This window comes from Cervus canadensis, chromosome 17 (assembly GCF_019320065.1).
Source record: "Cervus canadensis isolate Bull #8, Minnesota chromosome 17, ASM1932006v1, whole genome shotgun sequence".
Taxonomy (NCBI): Eukaryota; Metazoa; Chordata; class Mammalia; order Artiodactyla; family Cervidae; genus Cervus; species Cervus canadensis.
In genome coordinates, this window is record NC_057402.1 from 65,060,703 (window position 1) to 65,082,855 (window position 22,153).

At 42.1% G+C, this 22,153-nt stretch overlaps 1 protein-coding gene across 1 annotated transcript; it reads right to left on the reverse strand.

Annotated features, from left to right (window-relative positions):
• Window positions 1-644: 644 nt before the first annotated feature.
• Window positions 645-14,104, reverse strand: ARRDC4 (arrestin domain containing 4). The gene is made up of 8 exons (XM_043490232.1): window positions 13,663-14,104; window positions 9,030-9,096; window positions 8,439-8,586; window positions 6,441-6,543; window positions 5,238-5,494; window positions 4,622-4,784; window positions 3,823-3,977; window positions 645-3,442 (listed from the first exon to the last, which is right to left on the reverse strand). The coding sequence occupies exons 1-8, from the start codon at window positions 13,952-13,954 to the stop codon at window positions 3,386-3,388; spliced, it is 1,242 nt and encodes a 413-aa protein (XP_043346167.1). The 5' UTR covers window positions 13,955-14,104; the 3' UTR covers window positions 645-3,385.
• Window positions 14,105-22,153: the final 8,049 nt, after the last annotated feature.

Consider the following 22,153-nt stretch of genomic DNA (forward strand, 5'->3'; position numbering starts at 1 on the left):
ACTTCTCAATTTACGGCTGACTGCAAATGTGGATGCAGAAGAGACTCATTTAACATCACCTCACACATTATAAACACTTGGAGAGTACATTATCTGGGTTATGTTTGCCACTTACCTAAGGTTTATAATTTTCTAGGACAGAGGGTCAAGGCAGTTTTCTGAGGTTACATATTGCTACATATTCCCTGTACAAACGCATGACTTCTGTCCATTTGCATACATATGTGGAGAGAGGAGGCTACTGAGACCTACCTAGCAGGTCTGCCACCAGACCTACTAAATTAATCCTGGAAAGATTCTGGCCAAACAAACATGACAACTCAGGAAACTTTGAAGCAGCGGTCATTATCATTTGAGAAAAAATGGAGATAATGCTCTCTCAGTGACCAATATAGCTTAAGCTTAATCTTTCACATCAACTCCTCTTTTTCCTGGAATGCTAAAAACTGATTACCCTTTGGGGAAACTGAGGCCACCAGAGAAACAGGCTCAGAATGCACCAGGGCTGTGTCTGGCCTGATGACAGCATACATCTACAGAACGACCTCAGCGGTAACACTGTGTCATGGTGTTGATTTCCCTTAAGTCTGTAACAACCCGAGTCATGGTCTTACAAAAACAAAACAAGACCAGTAACTCACAGCATCAGTGGAATCATTTTATTAACAAAAGGAACCCATGGGGTTCAGACAAGAGTACAAAATACAATTTTTTTTTCTTGTGGGTTAAATTGTTACATTTTTATAATAAAAATAAAAAGCTTTGATAGTTAACTTATCAAAAACATAACCCCTGCCTATTGAGTTTCTTATTGTGCAAAACAAAACATGAAAGTTCTGCCCATGGAAGAGTTTTGTGAGCCAAAAGATGCACATTTGCAATTTCAAAAATTTTGCATCAAAAAGAAAATTCTAAGGCCACGGTTTCTTTGCAAACGAAACAAGAGGAGAATAAACAAGCAAATAGCAGCTAAATTTTTATCGTCATTCCCAAGGATTTTCTATTCCAATGTAGAATCTTCTCCATTCATCAAATAACTTCTTGATTATAAAAAGGTATACAGTTTCAACCTACTGCTTAAGGTCAGATATACCAATATCAATTCAATAAGGCAAATCATACCTTTTAGCTATTCTCGTAAGTGCTAGAAAATCAGCTGTTTTAATTTGATGGGTGCACTTTATGATTTCTTTAAAAAAGGTGGCAAGACAATCCAAGTGAAGACCCTAGTAAGCAGCTGCCTTTCTACCTTCAGTCAGGTAATTAAAACTTTCTCTTCCTCTGTACAATTTTGTTGTTTCTTTCACTGTGTTTTGGTATCATGGAGATGGACAATGTCTTGATAAAACATGTAAACTGTAATTTAGAGGTCAAGAAATAGCTGGAGATGATCTTTTTTTTAAAGTACAAATAAAACTGATGAGACAACGCATCAGACAACGTGTGTGTAAACTACTTACACACAAAAACAAAGCAAAATAAAACATCACCAAAAAACCAAAGGAAGGAGTAACAATTCATGACAATTTCAGTACCGCAATTATTGGGAGAACAGCTTGCACTGTGATTTTCAACAGGGGCTTACAACGGAAGAACGGCTTAAGATGCTTACGTGATTACAGAGAAGAGAGGTATGCCCAGAAGGATTAAAAGTGTACATTTACCTAATGTTTGTATAAAAATCCCTGATCAAATGTCCATCTAATTTTTACATACAAAATTTAACCTTAGGACTTTTCTAAGTGAGTATACTGATTCAAAGAAAAGCTAATCGTTCAGTTGAGTGAAGTACAGTATTTGGCATGGGAAGCACCAGGGTTTCTAGATAAACCCTTAGGACGTAGAGAAAACCAAAGTACTGGGCTGGTCCAAAATGTCGATCATGGGGATCCCTACCTCCCTTCCACTCAGCATGCAGAAATACTCTTCAGCTCACGAAACCAACAGATTAAAGTAAAAACAAGTGAACGTTTGACTGACTAGGAGGTGAGAGAGGGACGTAAAAACACTGCTCAGACTTCTAGCAGCAACACAATCTTGTTGGTCTGAATATCCTGAGGTTAAAGGATAATAAAATATTGCACCAAAATGATTAAAAAAAAAAATCACAGTTTAAACAGAATTACTAAAGAAGTGGAATAACAATGGACAACACAGTGACTGCCATCGTATCAGTACACTTATGTCTCTTGAGAGGAATTAACTTTATGACTTAAAAAAAATGGTATTTCTGCCTTCTTGATTTTACATTAACTTGAAATACCCTTTGGTATACACATACTAACCTTCATCTAATACTAACCTTCATCTAATGCTAACCTTACAAGTTTTGCCCTTAGTCCAGTTTCAGGTTTGGGGATAGGAGACTGCTTGCTATAGACAAATGAGCAGAAACTCCAGAGAAGACTTCTCAGGCCTGGAGCTTTAAACCGAATCGGATTCTGATAACACCGTTAGAGGTAGGTAAGAAAAGGCCTTTTTCCCCCCACTGTGCAGTTATCAATGCATCCTAAGGAAGCAAGCTTTTTTGTTTTTTTTAACCCTTTTTAAAATATGCTCCTAGGTAATTAAGACATGAGGAAAATCAAACATGTACCCTGCTAAAGTACTTAAAGGGGGTTAAGAAGTGGCAACTTCAACAAAATGTGTTCTCAAGTTGAAATTCGCCTTTCCCCTTTCAACTGACAAGCCTTTCAAGGAATTCATTCTTGGTTTCATAATACTGTAGAGCCAATTTATAAACTACTTCTTAGACTATCACTAAAAGAGTGAAAACTGTACTTCATTAGTACCTCCAAAGATCCTGACCTCAGAAAAGGATTCTTTTAAGGACCTTCAGTCCTATCGAGTATGGTAAGAAACCATGACGGCCCTGACACGGGAGGGTCTTGCTTCATATTTAGAGTGGGCCCCCTTCCTGCTCACGCACATTCTTGTGCTGCTACATTCTCTAAAGTCAAGTCTCCTCCCAATACGTCCACATTGCCTCAAAGCTTAAGAAACAGCTGCTCCACTTTGAGAAAACCTTCTAAAGACATGCTCACAGTGTTTCCACTCTTCACAAGCACCCTTCTTCCTCCTGGGTTGACACAGGCACCCCTTCAACTTACTCTATCACCATCTGGACTTTCAGTACATTCTGAGACTTTTCACATCATATCTTCATCCCATTGTTCAAAGGGGACACAAAACCACATCACAAACTTGCGCAACAATCCTGTTGGCCCACTGGAAAGTTCTTGTCACATTTTTTAAATTTCTTCCACCTTCAGTCTTGACGTTATGTTCTTCCCAAGCTAATCTTCCCTCCCTATTCCCCAAAAAGGCAGGGGGAAAGAACCGGCATTCTAACTTGATGATGAACACAGTGATTCCTGAAACATGTTCAAAGAATGAAGGAAACAGGCTGGCTCTCTTCTACATCACTAGGATGCGGATCAACCTGCAAGAATGAGCAGACCAAGGTTACTACTGTGATGTTTTTTAACACAACTAGAGAATCTATTTCTAATTACATGATGATAGTTAAGCCAAGCTGCTTAAAGCTACTATTAAGAAGTCCCAAAGACTTCTAAATTCTAAGAATACTATTAAGGTCTCTATATTCCGGGTCCTTAAAGGCAATTCATGGTACTCTACATGCATGCTAGAGAGTACCAAGAAAATACTGCAAAATATGGTAAATGGACCAGTGATAATCTATCATCATCATCATCATACAAAATTGTCGTATGTGTCTTTTAATAACTGGGACTCAACAACAGACACAAGATTATTTACAAACAGAAAAACACAAACCTAGTTTTCTTTTAATGTGTTTACCTCTGAATAAAGTGGCGGAGGCTGAAATCGGAATTCCTGGATGCAGGCAAACATAGGACAGCATGACTCTCCCTCACAATTAGGGGGCTGAGGGTAAGGAGGAACGTGTCTAGAGAATTCTTCCTCTGACACCACGTCTGCATAATTTGGTGGTGCTGAAAAAAACCAAAAAACAAAAAAAAAAACAGTTGGATCTAAGAAATTCCCAGGCAGAAATTAATTACATTAATGTCTTCTGAACTCTGATAAAAATACGAAATTTAGTTTAATTTGAGAATAAAACAAATGGTATTCTTCCCTCTAATTGGGACGCTTTTATGCCCATTACAACAAACAATATTCAGTAGATTCTGCTTTTATTAAGTACTACTAACACCGATACTATTCTACTCTTTTGAGTTGTGTACGTTACAGTCTAGGTAAAGAAAAAAAAAACAAATCATGAAATGTGACTACAAAAAATACCTACATAACAAACCATACTCTGATTATTTTTCATTATTTAATTATTATAAACAGGAGTCGGGAGATGTGGATGGTATTTCTGGACGTGCCATTGGGAATTCTGTGTCTTGGGTAGGCTAAACTCTTTAAGTCCCTGCCTAGAATAATGTTTGCTGATTTTTAGTAATAAATAGAGTGAGGACAGTCATAGTGGCAGTGGTGAGTATCATCTGAGCACTTTCTATCTCATATGTGCTGCTCTTACGTACTCTGTATGTATGACTTCATTATGAAAGAACCTCAGACGTACTCTGTATGTGTGACTTCATCATGAAAGAACCTCAAAACATCTTACCTTCAGGCTGTTCTGGCAGAGTCAGTGTCAACCAGCTCATATCCATAATGAACTGGCTGGCAACGCTGGAGTTTCTGCTGCCAAAACCATTGTATGGAACTGTGCCAATCACTAAGGGCAGCTCGAGCATCAACTTTTTAGCACCAGGAATGTGAATATACACCTAATACGCCAAAAACCAAAACAACAAGAGAGAGAGGCACATTGTAAGTGAACCTCAGAGTGAGTAGCCTGGTTATTTTTTCATAAAAAAGCTCCTTTGTCTGCTACTATTCCCCACACGACCGCAAACTGTCCTGACAGAATAAAGTGCCCACACTGAATGAGGAGCCCACAAAATACAGAGCACACTCTGTGCTGGAGAACCGTGACCTGGACACATGTCACCGTCCCACAAAACCACAGGAAGCTGAGGACGCATCTTCACCGCAACGGGCAGCCCCGACAGCACCTTCCCTCTCCCATTTTAATTAAACCCCTCGGGGGCTAGTTTTTGATGGAAAAACAGAGGCGGATCCCCTGTGTCACAGTTTGCTGTGACCCCTCTCGGGGCACAGCGCCCGGCGTGGCTCCACGCCACGTGCCTTACACCCCCCCCCCCGAGCGCCGCACTCACGGCTAAGGAGTAGTCCACACGGATGATGCAGCAGTCCAGGATGGACGGGGTCACGGGCGGGATCTTGAGGGTCTTCCCGTTCCAGGTGTCAGTGCTCCCGGAGGCGATGTGGTTCCCGCGCACGTTGGCCACCATGAGCCGCACGGTCTTTGTCTTCCCGCTGGCCAGGTATGTCTGAGTCTGGAAGATGGCAGCTTTGGGAACAATCAGACGTGAGGAACAATTCTCTATTTCTGCATAGATCGGAATAGCTTCTCCTAAAAAGAAAACAGAAACACCTTCAGAAACTCTTCCGGAAGTTCTCACCGCAATGGAACAGAGTTTCCTGACGGAAGCTGAAATGTAGCAATGTGACTTTAAGAAATTGAGAAGCCTCATGGAAAAATCTGAATCAGAGAAAAGAAAATTCACTGCAGCTTGTGCAGATAACGTTTTCTAATTATTGCATGATTCACTTTTCTAACGTAGCAGTATTAGGCTACCAGTTCTAAAGATCTATAAATGACCATGATCTATAAAAATTGAGAGAAGATATATAAATAAATGATTTAGTACTATCTTAAGTACCAAACTCATCAATGCTTAACAAAATCTGCCCACAAAAAGAACAAGATTTGCATTTTAGGAACTGATGTTAAGCAATGGATGGCGTAAACAAGTTTCACACCCACATTACACATCCACTGTCATACTATCCCACACCACCTCTGTCTCCAAGAAGCCAGAATCCAGGGGCAGGGCCAAATCCACTGGATGGAAATGGGCCTTGCATAGATGGTTGTTCTGGTATCAGTCTGACTGTTAGGAGTGTCAACGTTCTACGTTTCAGCCCTGCGTGGACAATTCCCAGCCTGGAGTCAGAATGCCTAACAGTATTTTCATATAGCAGTAGCTCTCTTCCAAGCAACACTGCTTGGAATATTCTTCTGCAACATTAAAATAAATGCTGGCATCTTCCCATTCTGGTGTTAGTCTTAGTTATGAACGTACCAGGACTGAAGTCAGAAATATTAGGATTGTTGGGATCTACTCATCTATTTACAAATATTTAAATATCAATGATTTATACTAGAACCAGAAAATTGTATTACTCATGTTTTAAAATAGTACATACTTCATTAATCACAAAACATACTATTAAAAATTACTTCCAACTAGCTAATTAATGAATCTTGCATTTGGAATTTTAGACAGTTTGCTTACCATTGCAGTATCCCTTTCTTTCAATTTTGGCACTCAGCGAGACTGGACCAGAAGTGAAAAACCAACAGCCAACCATTTTCTCTTGAGTTTTCAATACAGGGGTCTTTAAAAGTTCAAAAAATAAAATTACTTAAATTGATCTAGAAAATTCATACAACTTATGCCATTTTTTAAAATAAAATAGTTGTAAAAAAAAAAAGTCTTCCAAAAAACAAATCAACCTTTTTTATCTTCCTGTGACATTTTATGCAACATACTGAAAGAAAGCATTAAAAATCACTCCATTTTCAGGAAAACTAAGTGATCTTTCAGATTTAAACTAGGACCTATTTTATTTTATATTTTCATTGCGTTTCTGGGAAATGATACATCATCCTTTAAAAAAGCAGTCAGAACCTAACTGTAGCAGTACCTATTAACATGATAGAACTACCTTTTCTAAAAAAAGACTTTAGGTAGATCACGAGAAGAAGAAACGGCATACAAATCAATAATCAGAATGTTCTATTTGTCTTGGCATTTAAAATGTTGAATAAGCAAACAGCCTTTTGTCCTTACTTCAAATGCATTATTAGGCAGAAATTTCAAGTGTTCTTAGAATGATTTGGGGCTTTTGTGTTACGACAGTACAACACACCAATGTAATGGATCTAAAGGATTATTAAACTCACCACCCACTTTCTATTCTATTTCAGCAAAAGAAACAACACAAGGTTTAAAATACTCAAGTTTACAACAGGCACAAGCCAAAATTCACTGTAAAACCCAAACTTGCAGTATATAGCTTTTTAATTGTTGAAGGATAGTAAAGGATAATTAGCAGCTCTTTTTCAAAAAAAAAAAAAAAAAAGCCACTTTAAATTATTTGCCACAAAGGCTCCATAAATAAATTAGAATTAGTTAACCACCGAATTCTAAGTAGTTTTTAAAAACACAAGGCAGTTATTAGCATCATCAATTTTCAAAACAGGTATTGAACAGGTGATAAGTCACAGCTGGGTCAGGCTATTGCATGATCTTGGCTGAAAGGGATCATGCAGCTAGGGCTTATCTGTTACATTTTCATAATTTCATAACAGAGTAAATTCTATTTTATTTTGTGTGAAAAAAGAGTTAAGCAACTTCTCACTCCTGTTTTTTTCTTCCCCTGATCTTTAAAAACACTGGCTAGAAAGAGGAAACCTCCAGTACTAAAAATACATCTCTGCAACATCAGTATCATGATGGAAAGTTTAAATTATTAAGTAAAAAAAAATCATTCATTCATATTTAAATGAAGAACCATTAGGTCCTTACTAGCTATCATGAAAGTATAAGGTATAATTTTATATTATTTTGATAATATGGGTCTAGATAAAAGAATCTACCTCATTAGCTCCCATCTTGCCTATTCTGTTGTTACTTACAGCCTGATCTTTCTTATCAGCCTACAGTATTTCTGGTGATTATTAGAAGTTCAATGCTTTAACGCAGCCAAATCTGTCATAAGGAAATGAGAAGTGAAAGGAAGTCCAGAGCAGCTGCACATCCTCACTTAGCGTTAGAAAATGACATGCAAAATGCACGGAGACACAGCATAATGGCCTGAGCGTCAATAACAGGCTGAGCGTGATTAGTACTCTTCCGTAATTACTGTTCCTCACCCTGCTATTAGGGAAGAGTTTAGAATACCACAGCCCTGTGACTGCGGCTGCTCTGGGAAAAGTAACCACTCTGTGTGTGCGCATGATTATTATTAAGCCTTATTAATGCATTTCGAGCCCATGTAACTTTTTGGCAAAAGAAGCCCTGAATAACAGCGACACAATCAAGAGTATTACCGCACACAATTTGTAATTTGCCCGACTTAGAATCACATATTTGTAGTGAATGCATAAGGGTTATAAGATTACATCAAAAAGTGACAGGACAGGCGGCCACTAGACTTGCTAAATGCAGGGATGATGGCTGAAAGCAAAGAGGAAGAGGGACAGGGGAAGGGAAGGGGGAAGAACGTACTAGTAATGTTGGTGTGTTGACATCGATGTGACTGACGACCTGGAGTTCCCGCTTAACGCTCTGATCAGGTGCCTGGGGTCGCTCCAGAACCGCTCTCACACAGTACTGAATGCTTCCATACTTCCCAGTGAAGGAGGTTACCAGAGGTCTGAGAGAAACCAAAGACGTGATTTTTAAAGTTTCTTTTTCAGTTCAAAACAGGGGAAAGCTCTTAAAGTGTTGTAATGGTGGTTTTTAGTCGCTCAGCTGTGACTCTTTGTGACCCCATGGACTGTAACCTGCCAGGCTCCTCTATCCACGGGATTTTCTGGAGTGGGTTGCCATTTCCTTCCCTAGAGGATCTTCCCCACCCAGGGATCAAACCTGTGTTTTCTGCTTGGCAGGAAGATTCTTTACCACTGATCCACGTGGGAAACCCCTTAAATTAAGTGTCAGTTTTGCTTAAAAAAAGAAAGGTGAAAGGGGTGGGGTCTATCGGGGTTAGTTAGGATAAATAGTTACACCTGAGTGTTAGAAGGTACTCAGTACCCATACAATGTACAGACATATTCCAGGGAAAGAAAACCCCCAAAGCTACACAGTTTCACTTACTCAGATGGAAGCTGAAAACTAAATGGAAATTCATGTTTTCCAGGCTGTAGTAAGAGGATGCCTTCCCCTAAAAAAGACAATATATTTTTATTTAAGTTTCATATTAGATCAAGAATTTTCAGTATAAACCATAATTTTTTTTAAAGGGAGGTTTTTCTGGCTGTACCACTGAATATACTTCAAAAAGTACATTAACCTGAGATTTAGAGAATTACTGATAAATTTTGAATCAACTTTTACCAAATTCAATCAATTTCAAATCACATATATATGTGTATATAGTATACTATTAACCTGAGATACAAATATTACATAGGACCAAAAACTAATTTAGAAAAAAAATAGATCTACTTATTTTAGGTATACCACAAAAATCAGACGATATACTCTTTGAGCAGAGCTGGAAAAGGAGGTGAAAAATTTCCTTGGTGTGTTATGAATATTGGGTGTAATACTTAATAGCTAATTCAACAGGGCCAGTTATTAGGCAGGAATCACTACTGATCAATAAGAGAATGTTGCTTCAGTTGGGATAGAGAGGTGCGGATGGCCAAGCATGGCCACAACTCCTTCCTCCTACTCTGGGGTCTGGTCAGCCGGCCCCACTGCAGTCAAACAGAAGCTTATCCCTGACCGTGAGAAAGCTGGGAGGCAGGCTGTGGATGAGCCAAGCAAGGCCAGAGGCACTGCCAGCGCGCCAGCTGAGTGCACAGACTCCCGGTCAGCTTCAAAGCCGACGTCAGTGTTGGCCGGGTGGCCCCCTAGAGAGACCTGTACACGTTCTCTTCCTTCTATGTGCACAGATCCAAGCACAGAACTAAATCCCCTCAAGGGTGGGGTGACTGAGCGCTTTCTCTGAGATCTGCCTGGTCAGCTGATACTAAAATAGAGATTTCTATTGTAGCCATTCATAAAAGAAATTTTAAAGGCAAGAAATCACTAGTGAAATGGGATAATTTTTCGCTTAGTTAATAGGTCTTAGAACTTAAAAGTCTAAGCCCTTCATCAATTCAGTTAATATTTCAACCCTGTACTTTTCAGAGTTAAAAGTGTTAAGTCACTTGGTCATGTCTGACTCTTTGCCACCCTATGGACTGTGGCCTGCCAGACTCTTCTATTCATGGGATTCTCCAGGCAGGAATACTGGAATGGGTAGCCATCCCCTTCTCCAGGGGATCTTCCTGACCCAGGATCAAGCCTGGGACTCCTGCACTGAAGGCAGATTCTTCACCATCCGAGCCACCAGAGGTCCTTCTCCCTTCCGACCTTGTACTTTTAGAAAAAGGAAATGCATCATTGGCTCATTAAATCTCCTAAATCTATCTCCGATTTTCAATGTGTGATAGATTAGGGGGAAAAAAATCCTAACAGCATTTGCCCCTTACGGTCATTCAAATAGAAATGCTCAACAGGTGGTTAACTTGGAGGCAGAGTGGTAAGCCACAGGGACAAGTTAAATGACATGCTAAATGACAGTGACGGAGTTGGTCCCAGGGCTCAGGTGTGTCCGGGGCCACCCCACGAGCCCCAGCACCGGAAGGCGGGAAAGCCGCTCCACTCTATCAAGCACTAGGCTCGAGGAATCCCAATACTCCTGAGCTGGGCTAAAGTTCCAATTTGTAGTCATCAGATAACTGAAGATGACAAAGTACTTAAAATGTTTAAAGATGTGGATTTCATTACGTCCAAAATTTACAGTGATTGTCAGGTACAAAGCTGATACAAAGCTAAGTAACTTCAACCTCCAAATAGACCTTGGGAGGAAAGATGGCTAAGACACTTGTATGCAAGTAATGACCCTACGATGCCGAGTCTATTGGTGGTGGTTGGGGGTGGGGTGGGGCTAGCATCTTTAGAACCATCTTGGCAGTTGATGTAAGGGGCTGGCATGGAGACAAAGGTTAGGTGAAGGGAAGGGCATGACAGGCAAGTGTGAAGAACAGAGTTGTGCAGGACATTGGAAGAGGATGAGAGAGAGATGAAGTTCTCCCTTCAGAGAAAAAACAAATAGGAACCAGAATATTTAAAATGACTTTGAACTACATCAAAACATAAAGAGGGAAAAAAAAAAATGTTCAGAAAGTTGGGTAGCTCAGCTGGTAAAGAATCTGCCTGCAATGCAGGAGACCCTGGTTCAATTCCTGGGTTGGGAAGTTCCACTGGAGAAGGGATAGGCTACCCACTCCAGTATTCTGGGGCTTCCCTGGTGCCTCAGATGGCAAACAATCTGCCCACATTGCGGAAGACCTGAGTTCAATCCCTGGGTTGGGAAGATTACCCTGGAGGAGGGCATGGCAACCCATTCCAGTATTCTTTCCTGGAGAATCTCCAAAGGACAGAGGAGCCTGGCAGGACACACTCCATGTGTCCATGGGGTCACAAAGAGTTGGACACGACTGAGTGACTAAGTGCACAGCACAGCACTGGAATAAAATCTTTGCTTGCTTTCTTCTTCTTCATTAATTTTTAATTAAGAAGGTCTATAAACTGAATCATGTGTCCATTTCTGCTCTCAAGGTTTATTATCTTTGCCTTATGCAATGAGACCTACAATGTCACAAGATGCTTCCTTCACTCATGGTTCCTTAGCCCAAGCTCATAATTCAGGGCACTGGGGAGTCCTGGGAGCTACCAGACCAACACAGAGGCAGAGCCTGGAGCTCAAAGGCTGAGGAATATACACAAGGTCATCCTCCTGGTGTGCTGCCAACACTTGAAACCAGCTCTCTGATGTGTCTTGTTTTTCTACCACTATTACTGATAAAAATATGAAGAAAATCAACCACCAAGATAGAAAATAGGTAGATTAACAAGGCTAACAAATTATCCAGTAGATTTTTTGAAAACACATCCCATAGCCTAGATTCCTAAGAATCTCTTCATGTGACTGAAATTCAGCTAGATTTTGAAATTAAACAAACCTAAGAATCTATAGCTATATAACGTTGCTAACTTCTCCCAGGCTATAGATATTGTTTTTTTTTTCTCCATGAAGTCAACTAAAATAGACTTATGATTTCACTTTTCGCCAGTGTTTGTAATGGTATGTTCTAAAACAAGCTTTTTCAGGTTTTCTAGAGTGAACCATTCTATTTCATCAGAATGACAAAAAATCTGACTTGTGAATCAGAACACTATTTGATAGTCCATATTTTACCAAAGTGTTTTTCCCACTGCAAATCTAACTTCTATTAATCTTACATCTATTTACTCAGTAGTTATGGGCACAGAGATACAGGCAGTTTAAAGCCCTGGACAAAAACTCAGTAATTATGGACACAGAGAGTCTAAAGTCCTGGACAAAAACCAATTACTTCCCTCTTCCATTGCCCTTGACTCCAGTCAGCCATCTTGAAAATCTGTGTTGTCTGTTACCTTTGGGGGAGGCCTGTGTGGGTTGATTCTGGAAACCATACTGATGAAAGGGCATAAAGCAAGAAAGAACTGTCACCTAACATACTGCGTTTATTAATCCCAGAGAGGACTTTGGTTCACATGTGCTTTCCTCACTGAAGTTTTTGGAATTAGTTGATTCTCATAAACCTCGAGGATTTAACTGTTAACAGTCTACTGTTCCATAGCAGGACAAGGAAAAACTGCATTTACTATTGATTTTTCTATAATACATAGCAAAGGGTAAACACTGATACACTGCATTTTACTCTTCAAGAGCGGAGAGTCTACATCACTGTTTCATTTTACAAATAAACGCTGAAGCTGATGAGGCAGAAAGGTAAAACAGTTTAAAGGAGCTCCTCAACTAAAAGAAGACTAAGACTCACTGTCCCTGGTACTTTAAGAGAATCTATTTTTGCACCGAACATTGATGGAATCCACGCTGTGAATTTCCAGAAGTACATGGGTACTTCTGGAAAATCCTACACTATTAACGACTTCACAAGCAGGGTCATCATTCCTCCACAAACTCTCTCAGTGGCCAGATCCCGTTGTCACTCAAGGTTTATAGGGGGTGCAAGGAAGGAAGAAGATGCAAAGAGAACAAAAAGAAGCGAAGGATAAAGACAAAAGCAGAACTCTTAAACCCGCTCCCCAAAAGGGGGGAATCCAAGGATGACGGATCAAGTCAAAAAGCACTTCCTTTGAACTCCTTATGCTCAGGGAACGACTTCCCTCCTCCTAAGATTTGAGCTTTTTGCTAACTCACCATGAAGCAAGAAGGATGCGAGTTGTGGGGGCTGATGGCGGGGCAGGGGGAACGCAGGTGAAGGGAAGGCCCGTAAAACACCGGGCACATCAGGACACTCTGGTTCTGCCCTCCATTCCTTAGGCCACAAGGAACAGGACCTAGAGCCCCAGATCCTTGGTTCCCATGGCAACGGCTCACTCCCACAGCTTGCCTAGACGGTCCTGGGACCCCGATGCAGCTCAGCGCCCAGCGAGGCAGGGGCGGGGCGCCAGGTGGAGAGCAGCACCGTCTCCCCGGGGTTGGGAGGTGGGGGTGCGCAGGCATTGTTGCCCGCCCGTCACAACCCCAACGGGGATGCTGGGCCACCCCGCGAGCGGACCCCACCCCCGGAAACCTCCCCTCCGGCCCCCTGGCCGGCGGGCGTTCCTCGGAGCGCTCCTTCCCCGTCCCCCTCGGCCCCTCTCCCAGGCCGGGGTCGGCGCTCACCGGCCGGGGGTTCGCGCAGGCTGAGGCGCACGTTGAGGTACTCCACCTCCGAGGCGGCCGCCGGGGCAGCGGCACCGGCGCTCGGGCCCCAGGCGGCGGTCGCGCGGCCCTGGGCCTCCAGACGCAGCGCGCGCAGGGCCACCGGCTCAGCCGCCTCCAGCAGCACGTGTCCAGCCACGGTCTCGCCGCTCGAGTAGCAGCCCTTGCGCTCGTCTTCGAACACCAGACCCAGGCTCTTCACGCGGCCCTCGAAGCCCACCGCCGCCGCCGCGGACCCCGCCTCGCCGCCCATCCTGCCGGGCGACGCGGCCGCGCCGAGGCGGTCGGCAGCGGCCCGGAGCCGGGGTCGCGAGCCGAGCGGCGCCGCTGTCACGGGCGCCAGGCGCACGCCGAGGGCCCCCGCAGCCACCCTGCGCTGCCCGGTGGAGCCACGGCGCGCCGTAGGGCCTGTCGCTTTAACAAACCCAGCTGGCGAAGGCGAGGGGCCGGGACAGCCCACCCCCGGCGCGCGCCCATAGGCCGGCTGGGAGCCCCGCGACGTGCCGATTGGTTGTAAAGGGCTACTGAGTCATTTCATTGGCGCCCCTGCGCACGGGCTGGCGCAGGCCGGCAGTGCGTGATCAAGAGGTGGTGACCAATCAGGGTACGCAAGGGTGCACGTGCACAGGCCGCTTATTGGCTGGGGCAAGGCACGGTCCTGGGGCCCTGACCAATAGAGAGGCGTTGCGCCCATGTGGACAGCTAGTGGGAAACAATATTCGTTAGGGAGGGGGCGGAAACAGGAATCTCCGGCTTTCGGCGTGTCAGCCGTTCCCATGGTTACAAGTGGAGGCGTGGTTTCTAGTAGCCTGGGCTTACGGGGATTCACACTGGGACGTGAGGTGGTGGCTGCAAAGGGCTTGTGGTTCTGGTTACATCTGTATTACTTAAGAGGTTGTACGTGTCCTGGAAAAACGAACTCAACAGTATATCTTTGTGAGATCTGGGAGACGGCCGCCTCGGAATTTAGGTTTCCGAGCCCCAGCCTCTCCCGTGTTTCAGAATTGCCCGCCTGAGATAAAGCTGCAGACAGGGACTGAAAACTGCGGTTCTCAACCTGAAAGGACCCTCAGGAGTTCAGCTGCCCACCTCCTCTTTCAGCCTCTTTAAACTGAGAATGCTTGGAATGGTCGTTCTTCCAGCTGTGAATAAGGTCATCAACCAGGTTGTTTGTAAACAACGTATGCCACCCAAGTTTCTGCCCAACCCTAAAGGAGTTCCTGACTCCGTGTCGTAATTCACGAAAATTTCCAGTTGCCTTGATGACTTGTTCTCCTTGTCCGCAGCTCCTGTCGCCTTTCCTTAGTTTCGTTTTCTTCTTTAATCCTTCATTCCTTCTCAATTCTAATTTTATTATTGTTGTTATCTAACGTCTCTGCCACTATCTGGCCATCATTTTCTAAGCCTTATAAATTCTTCCCTTATAAAAAATACCAACGTTGTGAGCGATCACGGAATGACCAGTCATATATTGAGATTTAAAAATCTTCCCTGATACCCGTGTTTCTTTTGTTTTCTAAAATAATCCCAAACTAAAGGTTGATTTTCTGCTCTAAATTTAGCGTGTTAACATGGAACTTTAATAAGGTTTTACAAGGTTTACAAATTTTATCTCTTCCTAAAGAACACGAAAAAGGCCCCAAATCCATCTCTGCATAAATTCCTGAAATAACTGCTCTTCTCTTTTTTTCCAGTTTATCTAGATTTGCCCCCAGCATGCTCTTACTCTACCACTTTTCTTTATATCCTAACCTAACCTTGTATACGCAGGCTTCCCTGGTACCTCAGCTGGTAAAGAATCCGCCTGCCATGCAGAAGACCCCAGTTTCATCTCTGTGTGTTTAGACCAACACAATCATTAATATGGTTGGTTTTAGGGTTTTAGGTGTATTATTTTATTATTCGCTTAGTTTGTGCCTGTGGTGGGTGTTTCTCTATTACACTTTTCCTGTCTTTTCAAATATTCCTATATCTTTTAGTAATCTATTTAAATGTATCCACTGATTTTGAACTATATCTCTTTGTAGTGTTTTTGTTTTTTTTAGTAGTTGCTCCAGGGGTCAGTAACCCTTTGATGCCATAGTTGGCATGTATATTACATCCACATATATTGACAACTCTATCAGACAGTGTTTACATTTTTGCTTCAGGTAATAACATGTATTTTAAAGAATCTAAGAGAAAAATTGTCTATTATCATTTCTGTTACTCTTTCTTTATTCGGAAGTTCCAAGTTCCCACAGGGAATAGTTCAGATTGAAGGATTCCTTCTAGTATTTTAGAGAAGGCCTGCTGCAATGATTTCCCTTAGTTTGTCTGAGGAAGTTTTATTTTGACATCATTACTGAAGGATATGTGTGCTAAATATGGACTTCTGGGCTGGCAATTCTTTTTCTTTTTTTACATTGCCACATACCTTATTTTTAAAATTGAAATACAGTTGGTTTACAACATTATGTTGGTTCAGGTGTATAGTGTAACGTTCTTTCTTTTAGCACTTAACAGATGTTACATCATTGCCTTCTCAGAACCTTGGTTTCTAATGAAAAACCAAACAGTCCTTCCAATTCTTCTTCCCATGGACATACATAAAGGGAATTGTTTTTACTGTCTACTTTGAAGATTTTTTCCTTTATCTTAGTTGTCAGCAGTTTGATTATAATGTGGATAGGTTTGGTTTCCTCTGAGGTTATTTTGTCTTACAGCTGTATATTTATGTTTTTCACCAAATTTATGTTTTATTTGATAATGTCTACCTTTTTTTCTCCATTTTTCTCCTTCCCATCTCCTGCTGGGACTTAAATATCATCAATATTAGACCTTTTGATATTGTCCTACAGGACCTTGAGGGTGATTTTTTTCAATCTTTTTTTTTTTTTTCTGCTGTTATAGAAATTGGATAAATTCTGTTGATCTGTTTGCAAGTTCACTGACTTTTTCTTCTGTCACCTTCATTGTGTTATTGAGATCATCCCATGAATTTCTTTGTTTAAAATATTGTATTTTTTAGTTCTAAAATACTTTAAAAAATAGTTTTTATTTCCCTGCTAGCAACATCAATCTTTTTGTTTATTTCAAGAGTGTCTACCTTTGTCTCATTGATCATGATGATAATAGTTGTTTAAAGGTCTTTGAAAAAGTTTCTATATCAGGATAATCCTGAGCTTGACATTTGATTGTCTTTTCCTTTGAGAATTGGTCACATTTTCGTGTATTTTGTATGTTGAGTAATTTTAGATTATACCATAAACATTTTGAATCTTATATGATTATGAGTCCTGTTAAAATGCTCTGGAGAATGCCAGCTATTTTCTGTTGACAGGTAGTGACCCTGTGTATGTTCAGACTGCCCTGGGCTCTCCTTCTGTGGGCAGAAGTTCCTATATCAGTTCAGTTCTTAAAAGCTTTGTTCTCCTGCTATGGGTCTTTACCCTACGCAAGCAGCTCAGAGTGAGCCTGGGACTCTTACCAGTTCATACATAGAATTAGGGGCTACCTTACCCTATTTCTTTCCCCTTTATTATTTTCCCCATTTCCTGTGGCTCCCAGGGGCCCCTTCGTCCAACCCTCTGCGTAGTAAATCTGGTGTTCTAGGAGTTTTAGCTACAGTACCGCTGTGATTGGAGTTACTATCAAGGCAAAACAGTGAGGGAATGGAGAGAAGAAAGTGGGATCTTCACACTCCAGGGTGTAGGGTCCTCCGTCCAGATGGACAGGTTTTTCTCCTTGGATTCAGGTTCCTGTGCCACCACGGCCTCCTCAGGGCAGGGCCAGGAGGAAAAAAAGACAAAGAAAATCCCAAATCTATGAGAGTCAGTACTGATCACAGCAGTTATGTAAACTAAAATATGGAGGAGAAGAGACAAATCTTCCTTACAGTATTCCCAACCATTGCCGTAGATTCTCTTCTCTCTCCTTGAGTGTGCTCTAGACTTAGTCACTTGTCTCCAACTGGCAAACACGTTAGCCAGGTTAACACCACCAGTGATTCATTATGTTGACAGAAGTTACCCTTGATGTGAGAGCATGAAAAAGATACTTCGCTTCTTTAATGTTCTTTGCTAAAACCCAGAACTCCAGTCTAAACATGAGCAAAACATCCAGCAAACCCAATCTGAAGGACATTCTACAAAGCACCTGATGAGTGGGCCTCAAGACTCAAGGCCAAGAAAGCAAGAGAAGACCCAGAAACCCCCAGAGAACCGTGGCGACATGATGACAATGAAATGTGGTGTCCTGGAATGGCGCCCGGAACAGTAAAAGGACACAAAGTCTGGAGTTTAATCGTAGTTAGATACCAGTATTATTTTCTTGGTTTTAAAAAATGGAACGTGTTAACATGAGATGTTAACCATGGGCGAAATAGAGTGAGGGGTGCTCAGGGACTCGATACTATCTTTGCAGTTTTTCTGAAAACCTAAAGTTATTCTAAAGCGAAAGTTTACTGGAAGCAACAATGATAGCAACAGGGATTTCCCCATACTTTCCGGCTTGTGGAAACACCTTTTCTTAGTTCTCTGACTAAAAGCTAAGAATTCTCTCTGAATTTGTGCTGCCTGCGTTGTCTTTGTTAGTTTGACACAGGGGCCACCCTTGGTTTCAAGTCAGGAGATTAAAAAAAAAACAAAACCCTCCACAAAACTCACTTTTAATACGGTTTGCTTTTTAAGTTTTGACTTCCCTCCCTAAGCTACTAACTGTTATTGGTGCTCAGATACTTACTATTATTATTATTGTTGTTGTTATTTTAACCTCATCAGAGTTTTAGTTGTCATCACAGTGAGAAAGGTTATTGTATGCTGACTCCAAGTTGCCCAGTATCTTTCCTGATCCTTCAGGTCTTATGGTGGCGGTGGCTTAGTCTTTAAGTTATGTCCTACTCTTGTGACCCTACTCTTGTCCTACTCTTATGAACTGCAGCCCACCAGGCTCCTCTGTCTGTGGGATTTTCTAGGCAAGAAATATTGGAGTGGGTTGCCACAGGGAATTTTCCCAACCTAGGGATCAAACCCACATCTCCTGCAATGCAGGTGAATTCCTTACTGCTGACCACAGCTGCCTTTATAATTACCTCATGCTGCTGCTGCTGCTAAGTCACTTCAGTCGTGTCCAACTCTGTGTGATCCCTTCCCCCGTCCCTGGAATTCTCCAGGCAAGAACACTGGAGTGGGTTGCCATTTCCTTCTCCAGTGTGTGGAAGTGAGAAGTGAAAGTGAAGTCGCTCATTTGTGTCCGACTCTTAGCGACCCCATGGACCGCAGCCTACCAGACTCCTCCATCCGTGGGATTTTCCAGGCAAGAGTACTGGAGTGGGGTGCCATTGCCTTCTCCGATAATTATCTTATAAAGGTAGTTAAATCACTGCATAAGTACCAGCTCCCATTCATTCTTGTGTCATGCACACATTCATCTTGTTTTTGCCTAGTAAATTCAGTTTATGCTCACCCATACCCGGATCTTAATTTAGGGGTGGCACTGACAAGGTTGCTGACATTTGAAATCTGCTTGCTGTCTGAATTCCTGTTTCAGCGCTGGAAATTGAGTTCACAAAGCAAAGATGTCTAGGAAGCAGGAGAAGGGCCTAACCTTTATGGCACACCATTGAATGCCAGTCGGGATGCTCAATGTATGCAGGCCCATTCAGCCTCACAGTAACCTGGGGGAAGGGTCGCCTTGGAATGAGGTCCAAGTGTACAGGGTGGGAGCCCGAGGTTCAGAAAGGTGGAGTAGCCTGCATCATTCCACAGCCAGTAAGTGCAGGGCCAAGGTCAGAACCAAGGCCTTCCGTCTTCATTAAACTGCCTTCAGTGTAAGTTAAGGGAAGAAGGATGGAAGAGAAAAGAGAAAGGAAAGATGAACTTACTTTGGTAAGGAATGAGATCAGATGCTGACCGCTCCCGGCGGGCTTCCCCACCATCACAGTGAATGTGCGTTTGACTGCCACGCTCTGCCCTGAGTTAGTGATACCCTTTGGACGTGGCTGGCACTGTTCTGGGGCACCCTGTCTGTACTTGTATACTCGGCCGCTTCGATCGTGTCCACTGTGTGACCCCGTGGACTGTAGCCCTCCAGGCCCCTCTGTCCATGGGATTCCCTAAGACAGGAACACTGGAGTGGGTTGTCATGCCCTGCTCCAGGGGATCTTCCCGACCCAGGGATCAAACCTGCAGCATCACCTGTGTCTTCTGCATCACAGGCAGATCTCTTACTGCTGAGCCATCCAGGAAGCCCACCCTGTCCATCCATGGACCTAGATTGACCCTCTGCTTTCTTCCAAAAATGATTTGTGGCAGCTGCAGAGGAAATAACTGAAATGAACCTTTTTTGCTGTTGTTTGTTTGTTTCAAGGAAAGCTGGAAGGGAAAAGGCATATGAGGGAAGAAGGCAACTGAGGACAGGGATACAAGAGAAAATAAAACACAATTCTATAAAGAAATACTGCAGACAAGTTTTATTTGATTCTCCATTTTGGTGGAGAGACTGGAATTCACATAAGGGCAGAAGGACTGCTTTGCTAAAGATATCTTATTCTAAACAGCGTAAGGATCCTGCCTTCTTCTTGCATGGTTTACACACAGGTAATGTAGTTGTGTTGTGATGACAACTGAATAGGCAGAGCCAGGAAAGTTGTCTCCTGTGGATGAACTTAATAGCAGATTACAATTCCACTATGAAACAGGCAGATCAGAAAGCAAGGCATGCGAGATAAGTAACCATTAACGATCTTCGGTAAATATAATTAGATCTATATTGAATGCAGGCTCGATGGGAAAAGCTCATCGTGACCCAACATCATTCGTTCTACATGACTGCCCCGTACTCTGCCTTGGAGAGTCACGCGGTAACAGACTCTATCATTGATTTCACAAAACACCTCCTTGCAAATATTTGATGCTCAGGAAGAATTCTAATTAAATTAAGTAATAACACTATCATGAAAGCAATGTAAATTGTAATAACATTTAAAAATCACTTTGTGAACTGAGTCCAGAGAATCAAGACTGTTTTCAGTGGACTCCTGCTGTGAACTTGTGAACGGGGGTCCGTCCCATGCCCCTGCTCTGGTCCCTTTCAGACCCTTCCGCCACTGGAGCGCTTCTCGCTGGTCTGAAGCCATACCCACTGTTGTCAGCTTAGTATGTACATTTGTCAGCTTCCCAGGTAGCTCAGGAGGTAAAATATACACCTGCAATGCAGGAGACCTGGATTCAATCCCTGGGTCAGGAAGATCCCCTGGAGAAGGGAATGGCTATGCACTCCAGTATTCTTGCCTGGAGAATCCCATGGACAGAGGAGCCTGGCAGGCTACAGTCCATGCAGTTGCAAAGTCGGATACGACTGAGTGACTAAGCATGCACGCATAATGTGCCTATTTAGTTTTATGTGTTTGTCTTACACACACTCACATACATCAATTATCTTATAGTTATGGGTCTACACCTTATTTTTCTTCACGTCGAAGTATCCTGGAGCTTTTTTTTTTATCAGTACCTAAAGGCCTTCCTTTATGTAATGCACAATTCCATTTTGTAACAGCACCATTGTTTGTATAATCGTAGTACCCCTAATAGGCATTTAGGTAGCTTTAGATTTGGGGTTATTAATAATAACAGTGCTGAGCATCTTGTGTAAGTCTCTTGTATATGTGTATAAGTATTTCCCCTAGGATAGAAACCTTTATAGTGTAGTTGCTGGGTCAAAGGATGTGTCATTTTAAATGTAAATAGATGCTGCTAAAATGTCCTTCAAAAAATTATATCCTCTTAATGAGTGGATGGCATCAATTTTTTATCTTGCCAACACTAGACATAACCAGTCTGAAATATTTTCCAGTCAGATGGTTGAAAAATGGTATTTCATTAGGGGTTAAATTTACCTTTTTTATGAATATCAGTGACAGTGAGTGAAACTGCATATTTTCACATGGCGTGCTGTTCTGGGAGATGGCAATTCATCTTGTCCTTTTTCTCATTGAGTTGTTATTTTTTATGTATTTTGAATATTGAAACTTGGTGTTATATATTGCAAACATTTGCTCTCATCTTGTGTATTTTAGTCCTTTATAAATATTACAGATACTTTTAATTTACACTGAATATGAATTCATTTGCTGTGGTCACATGTATCAATCATTACATTATGCTATCAATTGTTTTAATCATAAAAAGACCTTCCCTTTCTTGCAACTATAAAGCCTTTCTCTATATTTTTTTCCAATTATTTTTTATCTTAAGCTCTTAAATAATCTGAGTCTCTTGTCAGGAAAAATACTTATTTCCCCCCCAAGAAATAGCTAATTCCTTCTACATAATTTATAGTGATTGGTCTATCCCCATTCTTCAGTAAGAGAATATGTCTTTCTATCACACAATGAATTGACAAAGTCCATCAGTCTGTTTAATGAGAAAAATTCTCTCTTGTACTTCTCTGTTGGCTGTGCCTACACCAGAGC